Source organism: Beta vulgaris, chromosome 4 (genome assembly GCF_026745355.1).
Source record: "Beta vulgaris subsp. vulgaris cultivar EL10 chromosome 4, EL10.2, whole genome shotgun sequence".
NCBI classification, from domain to species: Eukaryota; Viridiplantae; Streptophyta; class Magnoliopsida; order Caryophyllales; family Amaranthaceae; genus Beta; species Beta vulgaris.
The window spans coordinates 12,631,418-12,642,956 of NC_079205.1; the positions used below are offsets into that span (position 1 = coordinate 12,631,418).

The following is an 11,539-nucleotide window of genomic DNA, read 5'->3' on the forward strand; positions in this document are numbered from 1 at the left end:
AACTTGTTTTAAGTACACTAATCTACTTCACTTTATATGTGGTCCCCAATACTTTTTTATTTTCCCTCCTTTCACATGGGGACCACTACAATTAATCTACCTCACTTTATACTACTTAAACATGCTTAGGAAATTTTACCTAGGAGTCCGTTTTAATAACAATGTAGTATCTATTTTGAAACGGAGGAAGTATAATTATCTGCAAGGTGTTTTTACATGGTATTGAGAATGTACTGGACCCTTTTGGGTTGACTGTTATAAAATATTATGTTTTCAGGTGCCAGTATTGGAAATGGGCATGAGTGAGGAAAAAAATAAGGCTTTAATGCAATACTTCAAGTCAAATCCTCAAAAATAATAGTGTGTAGTTACAAGGAATTAATCACGTGACCTTTGAAATGAAAAGTGAAAACTTCACCATTAATCCAACATAACACTATTGTTTAGTATTTCAAAATAAAATATCATAAGATCTTATTAATATATCTCATTAAAAGATTTGCACAAGTTTTTAGATAGTTAACATTTTTATGATAACAACAAGAGACTATTATAAACATAAACTCTTGATTCAATTCCTTGTAGAAAGTTAAGTTATTGCTTTCATCCCCAGACTTTTAAGGGTTTATTTTTCAAAAATCATGCAATTACTTATCATGTCATTACGTCAATTTTTCCTAACTTGACAAAAAAAAGTTACAAAAAGTAACAATCCGGAGCATCGCCCGGGACACTCACTAGTTAGTAATTTAAAAATTGGGTAATCAATATTATCAGGTACATTCTTGAATACCCCTTTTTAATGTTATCTTGCTACAATGTGTTTTTAGTAGAAAAATAGTTTTACTTAATAATAAAGGTATATTCTAATTTGCAAATAATGTGGTTATAATGCAAATGATAGTTGTCACATCATGATTTATATACAAGGTGATTCTAAAAAGATTATCATATGTGGTAATAATGAGGTTATATAAAGATGTTACTATGAAATGGAGGTTCGTGGTGGAGGAAAAAGATGTTATTATAAAATGGAGGTTCGTGGTGGAGGAAAGATGTTAAAATAAAATGGAGGTTCGTGGTTTGTGTTAGAGAAATGAATTATATAAGGAGTGACGTACGTCATTGTAAGGGTGTGCACACGGAAGTATCAGGAGAGGCTAAAGGCCTGAAAAAAATTATCCGGAGTGATGTACGTCACTGTAGGGGTGTGCACACGAGACTTGTCAGAGAAACTAAATCAAATGATTTTATACAATTATAACTGATTATTTTATATAATTATCTGCAAGGTGTTTTTACATGGTATTGAGAATGTACTGGACACTTTTGGGTTGACTGTTATTAAATATTCTGTTTTCAGGTACCAGTATTGGAAATGGGCATGAGTGAGGAAAAAAAAACTTACACTAGGGGAAAAAAAAGGAAGGGCTGCGCTTTCTTCATTACGCAGCCCTTCTATACAGTAGGGCTGCACTTTTAAATAAAACGCAGGCCTTCGTTATAGTAGGGCTGCGTTTTAATAGAAAAGCGTAGCCCTGTTTTGTGAAGGGCAGCGCTTGTTTAAAAAGCGCAGCCCTACTGTTACAGAAGGACTGCGCTTTTTAAAAAAGCGCAGCCCTACTGTTATAAAAGGGCTACGCTTTTTTAAAAAGCGCAGCTCTACCATTACAGAAGGGCTGCGCTTTTTTAAAAAGCGCAGCCCTTCTATGGGCTTTTTTTTAAAAAAAATAATTACGCCCCCTCTTCACACGCCCCCCTCTCTCTTCTCTCTTCTCTCTCACCTTCCCTCTTCTCTCTCTTCTCTCTCATACGCTCTCATACGCCCCCCACTCTTCTCTCTCATACGCCCCTCTCTCTCACCCTCCCTCTTCTCTCTGAACCTTCGTCGGATCCACAACAACAACAACAAGAAATCCAACTCATCGGAATACTCCTTCCTTTCGCATTTTCACGTTTTCTCTCCTCCTTCCTCTCATCTTTCTCTCTCCTCCTTCAATCACAACAACAACAACCACCGTAAATTACACTTCGTCGGATCCTCACCCTCTCTCACCATCCTCATCAATCACAACAACAAGAAAACTACCATCGCCATCAACCCCGACGAGTGGGGTTACGCAAAAACAACAACCAACGTCTAGTCGTTCGTGTTCTCACAACAACAACAACCACCGTCGCCATCAACCCCGACGAGTTGGTCTTTAGATCTATAATTTTAGGGTTTTTTTTGCATTTTTGTTCATTTTCGTTCATCTTTTTTCATTTTTGTTCTATTTTCGTTCCTTTTTCTCTATTTCCGGTCGTTCGTTGCAGCAATTTCAGATCTATAATTTTAGGGTTTTTTCTTCATTTTTTTCATTTTCGTTTATTTTTTGTTTCATTTTTCGTTTCTGATTTTGTTTTTTTGTAATTGTGATATAATTTTTTTCGGTTTTTCTTTTCAGGATATTAATTTCTGTTTTTTGGTTTGTATTTAATTCTTTTTGTGTAGTTACTATGTAATTTTTTGCAATTCTTTTGTAGTTTTTTGGGATATTTTTCATTTTGGTGATTTTGTTGAATATTTTGCTGCAATTATTACTTTTTGTTTTTTTGTTGTATTTTTCTGTTTTATTTCGATGTTTATGTCAATTTTTGTGCAAATGGTGATGGTGGATAATGAATTGTGTTTGTATTTGATGTTTAATGTCAATATTATGTTGTTTTTAGTAATATTTCTATATATAAAAAATGAAAAAAAAAAATTATTTTTTTTGGGTCAAAAGGGCTGCGTTTTTACTAAAAGCGCAGCCCTTCAAGCTTAGAAGGGCTGCGCTTTTTAGTAAAAAGCGCAGCCCTTTGTTGTGAAGGGCTGCGCTTTACTAGCGCAACCCTACTTGAAAAGTGAAGGGTTGCTATTGAAAGGGCTGCTGTCAAAAAACGCAGCCCTACAGGCCATTTTTAGCGCAGCCCTTCTTCATTTTTCCACTAGTGTTAGGATTAATATACTATATGCTAGTAACTTATGTTTTATAATATCAGTGTCATGTTTTAAGTTGTTTTCGCCTTGTATTTCTATTATTAGGAATACGGTAGCAATTTCCTGTAAACTTTTTACTATCCTATAATAAATAAAGATGTAATATTTGGTCTTTAGTGTCTCTAGACCACCACACGTCCACACATATGCCCAAAACGTTAAAGAATAGTCTCTAGTGTTGGGCTCACGAGTCCACCAACAGCTCCACCATTAGTATGATATTGTCCGCTTTGGGCCTAGCTCGCACGGATTTGTTTTTTGGCTCCTTCCCCAAACTTTTAAGGGTTTATTTTTCAAAAATCATGCAATTATCATGTCATTACGTCAATTTTTCATAACTTTACAAAAAAAGTTACAAAAAGTAACAATCCGGAGCATTGCCCGAAACACTCACTAGTTAGTAAGTTAAAAATTGGGTAATCAATATTATCAGGTACATTCTTGAATACCCCTTTTTAATGTTGTTTTGCTACAATGTGTTTTTAGTAGAAAAATAGTTTTACTTAATAATAAAGGTATATTCTAATTCGCAAATAATGTGGTTATAATGCAAATGATATTTGTCACATTATGATTTATATACAAGGTGATTCTAAAAAGATTATCATATGTGGTAATAATGAGGTTATATAAAGATGTTACTATGAAATGGAGGTTCGTGGTGGAGGAAAAAGATGTTATTATAAAATGGAGGTTCGTGGTGGAGGAAAGATGTTAAAATAAAATGGAGGTTCGTGGTTTGTGTTAGAGAAATGAATTATATAAGGAGTGACGTACGTCATTGTAAGGGTGTGCACACGGAAGTATCAGGAGAGGCTAAAGGCCTGAAAAAAATTATCCGGAGTGATGTACATCACTGTAGGGGTGTGCACACGAGACTTGTCAGAGAAACTAAATCAAATGATTTTATACAATTATAACTGATTATTTTATATAATTATCTGCAAGGTGTTTTTACATGGTATTGAGAATGTACTGGACCCTTTTGGGTTGACTGTTATAAAATATTCTGTTTTCAGGTACCAGTATTGGAAACGGGCATGAGTGAGGAAAAAAAACTTAGGATTAATATACTATATGCTGGTAACTTATATTTTATAATATCAGTGTCATGTTTTAAGTTGTTTTCGCCTTGTATTTCTATTATTGGGAATACGATAGCAATGTTCTGTAAACTTTTTATTATCCTATAATAAATAAAGATGTAATATTTGGTCTCTAGTGTCTCTAGACCACCACAAGTCCACACATATGCCCAAAACATTAAGGAATAGTCTCTAGTGTTGGGCCCACGAGTCCACCATTAGTATGATATTGTTCGCTTTGAGCCTAGCCCGCACGGATTTGTTTTTGGGCTCTTTCCCAAAAAGCCTCATACTAATGTAGTTGGTGAACTTTTATAAACTATGTGACTTTTTCTTATTTTTCTGATGTGGGACTTGAGATGTATACCCAACATCTAGACCACCACATGTCCACACATACGCCTGTACTGGATTGCTGCCAGTGCGGGTTGTGGGACTTAGTGCCTTGGTGTTTTTGTGGCCACTTATATTTACTTCGGCCAATTTTCTTGGACTACATCCGAAGCTCTAAAGAGTAAAGAAACTACCATATGTTTTTAAATTTCTTGGACTACATCCGAAGCTCTAAAGAGTAAAGACACTATCATATGTTTTTTTTTTTGGGTGAAGTAGACACTATAATATCTTGCTAACAGACGCCTGGGTTGGGCAGCTGTAGGCTAGTAGCTCAGTATGTTCTGGCCCACTTTTTTTAACTTGGCTAATTTGCGGACAAATTCAGAAAACTCCTGAACACTTATGATCTATTTCACTTTTGGGCAACATTCCTATCTCACCTTTGGGCAACATTCTAACTGTTCTCTGGTAACTATTAGTACTTATCTTCTATAACAACTAGTTGTAGCTTAGACATTGGTATATGTTAGCTTCAACCTAGTGCTTCATACTTTTAAATACTTCTGAGCATGTGGCAATCATCGATTCATCTGCAAAGGGTAAGCATTCCGCCAACCCTAATTTATTGGTCCCAACTTTCTTTCTCTACATTCCTTGGTATTCTCCCACTTTCTCTATGTTTCACTCATTCAGATACGGAAGTACTTTATAATTGTAACTAACCCGAGATACCACTCGGACCAAAATACTAGTTATAAGTAAAGGTCGTACATTGCTGAAAGTTGGTTGCTAATAGTCAGTGTAGAGTGTGGGACAATTCGACATTAAGACAGTGATTTCAACCATGCCAAGATATGTTCAAATAAGCTTATCTAAGAGCATCCACAATGGAGAGGATCCTCCCTCCTTTTAGCTCTCTCTCCTCAAAATCTTTATCCTCACCGTTGTTGAACACTTGAAGAGGATCCTCTCTGCAAGAGGATGTAGCAAATTCCTCTTGTTGTCCAGGAATTGGCACCTCGGCTCGCGTGCAAAGAGGAAGCATGGGCTTCATCAAAACGCATCTCTTTCTCCTCATTGTTGCTGCGTTTTGATGAATTGGCAAATTAATTTCTGATTTCTTTTTTTGTTCAATGGGGCCCATAGCTTTCTAAAGTAAGAAATAGGATGTAGGAGAGGATCCTCTTTGTTGTAGAAAATATGTGGGGATGTTAGAAAGGAAGAGGATGAGTTATTGGGAAATGAGGTGGAGGAAAGAGAAAATGAGGTGTCAAAAGGAGAAAAGGAGAGAGAAAATATAAGAGGATGAGAACCTCCTCTCCATTGATCATGCTCTAATACTATTGCTGGTAGCTTGGTAGTCATGTATCGACTCATGTCAAGGCGCATTGTCTAAACCCGCTTAAGAAAAGTGCAAAGTGAAAGTTTGCAAGTCCATAAATGAAACTAGAAATGGTGCTATTATACATCGATTAGCTTTGATGCTGCAAAATGGGACAAAGCATAATTACCCGGCAAAGATTTTTTTTCTTCTTCTTTTGTTTAAGAGAAGGAAAACGAAACTTCAACTACAATTTATGTTCCCATAAGCTACAATAAATTGGTGAAGAGAGTTCAGTTAAACATCACAAGGAGAAAGAACAAAGGCCTAAAAAGAACATGAACAGTTAAACTAACGAAACTAGAAAAAAGAAAAAGAAAACTAGCATAACCTAGTTACAAAGTTTTTCACCCTTCTCTCATCACTCTAAGTATGTCTCCATTACATCAGAGTACATTCCGGCTTCGGGATTTCGATATTCCTGTGGATGTTGAGGATGGTGATCAAGTGAAGTTGAAGAAGCTGAAGAAGCCATTCTAGCAGGTAAAGTAAAGCTCCTCTTGAATTTGTTCTCAATATTCTTCCTCATCTGCTCCTGATGATTATCTAAGCTTAAGAACTCGTTCTGGTTCCCCCCACCACCACCTTGCATATTTGGATTTGAGCCCTCAGGGTTAGAGCTTGAATCAGGCTTGTGACCCAAGTTCTCTGGGCTGAACAATAGCTTGGCTTCATCGGCCCTTCCGGTGAGTGCATTGAAGAATGAGAGCCCATTGGGCCACTTGATATCCGATTCGTGTTCTCCCATCATTTCATCCATTCGATTTTCTGCTGAATGAGGCATCAAAAACATGTGGGGCTCATCTTTTGCATGTGCGAACCCGAGAGGTCTCTGGAAATTGGGAGGTGCAAGCATTGAAGAAGGAGACGAAAGGGAGCGTGGACCCCAGTTGAAGAGCGGCGGAGGACCCAACACGGGGCCAGGCTGCTTTGTGGGGATAGTAGCAGAAGAGGAAGCATTTCTGGTTGAGGAGAAAAGCTGTGAAAGGTAGAAGCCAGATTGGTAGCCTAGAGATTCAAAGGTATGTCTCATTCGTAGCACAAAGTGAAGATCTTCAGGTATCTGAAACACATTTGGTATTTATTATTATTGAAATCTTCAAGTCTTAAATTGAATTTAGAATCATGACGATAAGCTCTTATATTCAGTTTGCATCATAATAGATATGAACATGAAGGTCCCTTCAACAACTAATTGGCTAATTGCACAGGTTTAAGTGTAGAAAAAGTTACTTTTGGTTAAAAGATGCTATTAACAAATTCTTTTAGCAATCCTATCAAAAAAAAGGTGCTTTATGCTGTCTTAATCAAGTTCAAAAGACAATTAAAGGTAGCTTTAACAATGTGCCCCATAATAAATTGTCCATCTTATGTTAAGTAGGTGTGTTCTTCTCACTTTATTTTTGCTGAACTTATCTGAGCAGGACTTGTCTGAGTTCTGTTCTTTTTTGATGCAAAGGACTTATTTGAGTTCTGTCAATTTATTAGAATTTGTTGGAACTTGATGTAACTCAACTTAAGTTATAGGAATTATTGAACCTTATTTTATAAGGGTTTAGAACTTGTTGTATCTGAACTTATTAAAACTTTTTGGAACTTAAAACATATGTTTTCTAAGATGAAGAGAACACACCAGTAATTGTTATATATATAGACACATGGTTTGTCCTACATAGTAATAACTGTTTAAACAACGAGGTTAAGAGGGTAAAATTGACAAAATAAAATTATAGTGGAAAACTTAAGATGAGGCCACTCACAATCTTGCAGGAACCTAATTGAAGAAGTCCATGACCGGCTTGAATTACAGCTATCGTCTGTTAAAAAGGCATGTCAAAAGCATAAGATCAGTGCAGTTAAATACATGTAAACAGATCATATGCAGCCGGTGACTGAACTGAACTGAGCTGAGCTGAGACAAACTGAACTGAAATGAAAATAAGTCCAAAAAAACAGGGCCTAAACTCTAACCTGGATACCAGATTCGAATTGATCAGTCCATTCAGTTGGAAGCTGCAACCAAAAAGAAAGAAAGAAAAAAAAGGTAGAAATACATCAAATCAATCATATAAACAGTTATTTGCCCTAAACATAATCATTAAACATATCGGCGCAGAACCCTACTTCTATTATACCATGAAATGATGGAACTCTAAACTTTCTTATTAAAGAGGGGCCAAATAAGAATTAGCAGCCAAGTGAGCACTAGTCACTAGTCCGTCTTAATTTCTCATTACTTTCTAATATAATATACTACTGTCTGCAAGTAGACCATAAACAAAACAATATGTAGCAGAAATGAATAATGCTATGTACCTAGGGGTCTGCTCGGTATCACTGTAAGATTTTAGTTTCTTACCGTTTTAAATTTTCAGAAGTTGCAGAAAATTAATGAACTTAAAATTGTCATAACCATACATAAAAACCGACAGCAAAAGAACCAGTCAATAGTTTCTCTAGTTTCAAAATCTTCTTTCTAGTTTGAAATAAAACAAGCCCTAGCTTGCTTCTTTTCTCTCTTCTGACCCGATATCAACTGTTAATTAACTTAGTTTGAGAACAAATTTTTTTATTTGATTTACTAGGTTTATATGTATAAACCAGTTAGCTGGTTTTGAAAGTTTTCCATTCAAATTTCCATCCTTTCACAGACGTTGTAATGGTCTTGGCATCTCCTACGAATTGAAAAGTGTAGACCACAACACAGTAAAAATAGCGCAAATATACCACTACTAAAAAGATGTAATTAGACGTAAGTGAAACTTATTCTAGTTACATTTTGGCTACATACAGCATCAAAGGAGCTCTGCCAGTAGTTTGAAATGTTTGGTTCACATTCTGAAGGCTCTTTGAAAACCCATTTGTGACATTTATCCGATGCAACCTTCCCCATCAACCTGCATCAATTCAAATTAAGTCAAATTCACAAAAAAAAAAAACTATTGATATGCTAGACAAAATAAAAACAATAAAGGCTCAACAAGAATCATATGAAGCATTCATGAGAAAACAAAATTTAAAAGCTTAATTGGCATACATAGATTGAGATTATTCATTTCTCGTTACTAATTTACATCTATGACAAAAAAAAGTTACACCATTTGCATATATAGATTGAGATTACTCATTTTTTTATTATTACTAATATATATATTCCTTTGTTTAGGGGGGACAAAGAGAGGGAGATAAAGTAAGCACATAAGTATATTAACAACACCTACCAAGTACCCACCCTTCTCCATAATTATATAACTGAATGGACATCTTGCTGAAGGACTTTCTGACAGGATCTTCACTATCAATCTCATCCAAGCAATCTGCAACTCTTCCTCGGCAAAACCCATCTTCCCACATCAACATCCTTCACCATTAATAATGACCAAATTAGTTTAACTCTTTCAGGCCATGAATCAGAATAGCGAGTACGATGCACATCATGCTCTCACAGTCACTTACATTATTAGCGTAAAAGAATATAGAGTCCAGGATAACTAAAAGAATCACATCTCCATACCTTATATTCATAATAGAGCATGTAATTCTTGAAAAAAGAGCATATAGTAGAAAAGCATGAAAAAATAATACATACTTCCTCCGTTCCATAATAAGTGAAACACTTCTCTAAAAAAGCTCTCACATAAAAGAGAGAAGTGTTTCACTCATTATGGAACGAGGGGAAGTATAATTAATCAGGAACATCATGCTCCCAAGCTTAGAATATAAGTGTTGTTTTAGGCAGCTCCAAAACAACAAAGCAAGCAAAAAACAGCAAAAAAAAAAAAAAAAAAGGGCAAAGGAGAAAAGAGTTTAAAGACTAAGAACAGTTGCTTATTACAGAAAACCTTGCTGGTCAACTCTTACATTATAAGGATGATAACATGTTCATTAATCTTAAACACTTCAATATGGCACTAATCATTGAAGCTAATAATCAAAAACAAAATCATCAAACTACTCCTGCTAGTCAAATCAATACCAAATATAGAACCAAAAAAAACAAAAAAAAAACAAAAACTTTAAATCAAATTTCAAGCTAATCATCATTTAATGCACCAAGAAAATCACTGAAAAGACCCTCCATATCAATTAATCACCCAAAAAAATGAATTGAAGTGAAATCACTATCTAATGGTCCCCTGCACCAGCTCTGTTTTAAGAGTGTAGACAAAAGAGAAAAACTTACAAGCTTCCATTATCATCACCAACTTTGCAACCATTTCCACCTCTAACTCTCCTGCAATAATGGAAACATTAGTTTCAGGTTAAAAAAAAAGAAAATTAAAACAGCAAGAACAACTAATTCTTAGCTTTGTAGTAGTACTTGGTGGACTTTCATGAGAGACAAAAAATAAATAAAAAGAGGACAAAGGTGGGGTTTTTAGAGAGAGAAACAAACATCCAAAAAGTGTTAAAACAAAAATAAAAAGTGAAGATTTTTACAACACCCATTTCAAGTTAATCACATTTTTGGAACACCCATTTGAAGTTAATCACAAATTCATGAAAATCAGTAAAAACCCACATCACATTTCAATTTCATCACCCAAAAAAAAAAGAGTTTTTAGAGAGAGAAAGTAATTACGGGCGAGGACGGATGGTCCAGAAGACAGAGTAAGTCCAGTCTGAGTTTAAACAGACGCTTCTGAGGGCCTCATGAAGGGCCATCATCCCAACTGCCTCTTTGCTCCTATCTCCTGCTCCTGAGCCCACCATCTCTATCTCTCTCTCTCTCTTCCTTTTTTTTCCTTCTTCTTTCTCTCTCTAACTTCACTTCTAAACACAAACTCTTTCTTACTTTCTCTCTCTTTTGCTCTTGTGGGTGGGAGTGAAAGCAGGACTTTGCCAAATTTTTGCTCTTAAAACAGAGGAGGTACTTGTTTTTATCTACTTTAGCAACCCCTCTAATGTTTGTCCTAAACTGTCAATGTGATTCTAGACTAGTATAGTAGTATATTATAGCGGCATTTTGTGGAATATTGGTAAAAGGTATAGGTTTTTATGGAGTCTACCAAAATATATAATTTGAACGCGTATAGTAGTATATTATAGCGGCATTTTGTGTAATATTCGTAAAAAGCATAGGTTTTTTGGATCTATCGAAAAATATGAATGTTTTTAAAAGGGTTTTTTTTCGTTCAAAGTTACAAAAGACACGATAAGATGCGCTATTCACATATCACAATGATAGATAGATGAATTAGTAGTTTCTCCAAATGTTTAGCAAAACAGAAACCACAAAGGTGAGTCCTTTCTTCATCACACTCACTTCTTTTTTTAACTTTCTTTTTTTAAAGAGACTTCGATTCTCTCAAGCAAGCAAAAGAGGTGTGAGGATGAAAGAGAGGGGATTTGGTAATAAAAATTTGGATGATTATGCAATGTTACTTAACCAGAGTTGGGGACTTGGGAGGGAGTATAATAGTTGTATATTATTAAGACAAAAAGAAAAAGTGGGGACAGCTTTTATCCTATTGTTGTTGTAAGAGTATTGAGGTGAGATCAGACTTTGGGAAAGGAGGGGAAGGGGGCAAAAGAGAGGTATTTTTAGCTCACATTTTGGGGGTGGGGGGTGTGGGTGGGTGGGGTAAGTGAAATGACTATTATACCCTTTTGTCTGTTAGGATGTTTTGGTTGGATGTGTATAAGATCCAACAACCAAGTGGGTTTTGTTTGGCTAAGGAGGTGTCAAGCAGAGAAGATAAGTTTTTTAGGGTT

At 35.6% G+C, this 11,539-nt stretch overlaps 1 protein-coding gene across 3 annotated transcripts; it reads right to left on the bottom strand.

Annotated features, from left to right (window-relative positions):
- Positions 1–5,950: 5,950 nt before the first annotated feature.
- LOC104891491 (hypothetical protein) lies at positions 5,951–11,266 on the bottom strand. 3 transcript variants are annotated; one of them, XM_048642800.2, is made up of 7 exons: positions 10,407–11,266; positions 10,008–10,058; positions 9,057–9,185; positions 8,601–8,721; positions 7,796–7,837; positions 7,585–7,641; positions 5,951–6,887 (listed from the first exon to the last, which is right to left on the bottom strand). In XM_048642800.2, the coding sequence occupies exons 1-7, from the start codon at positions 10,535–10,537 to the stop codon at positions 6,186–6,188; spliced, it is 1,233 nt and encodes a 410-aa protein (XP_048498757.1). In that variant the 5' UTR covers positions 10,538–11,266; the 3' UTR covers positions 5,951–6,185. The 3 variants fall into 3 exon arrangements, with proteins under 3 accessions (XP_048498757.1, XP_010675494.1, XP_010675495.1); XM_010677192.4 differs by having other exon boundaries at positions 8,616–8,721; positions 10,407–11,254; XM_010677193.3 differs by lacking the exon at positions 10,407–11,266 and having other exon boundaries at positions 8,616–8,721; positions 9,046–9,185; positions 10,008–10,028.
- Positions 11,267–11,539: the final 273 nt, after the last annotated feature.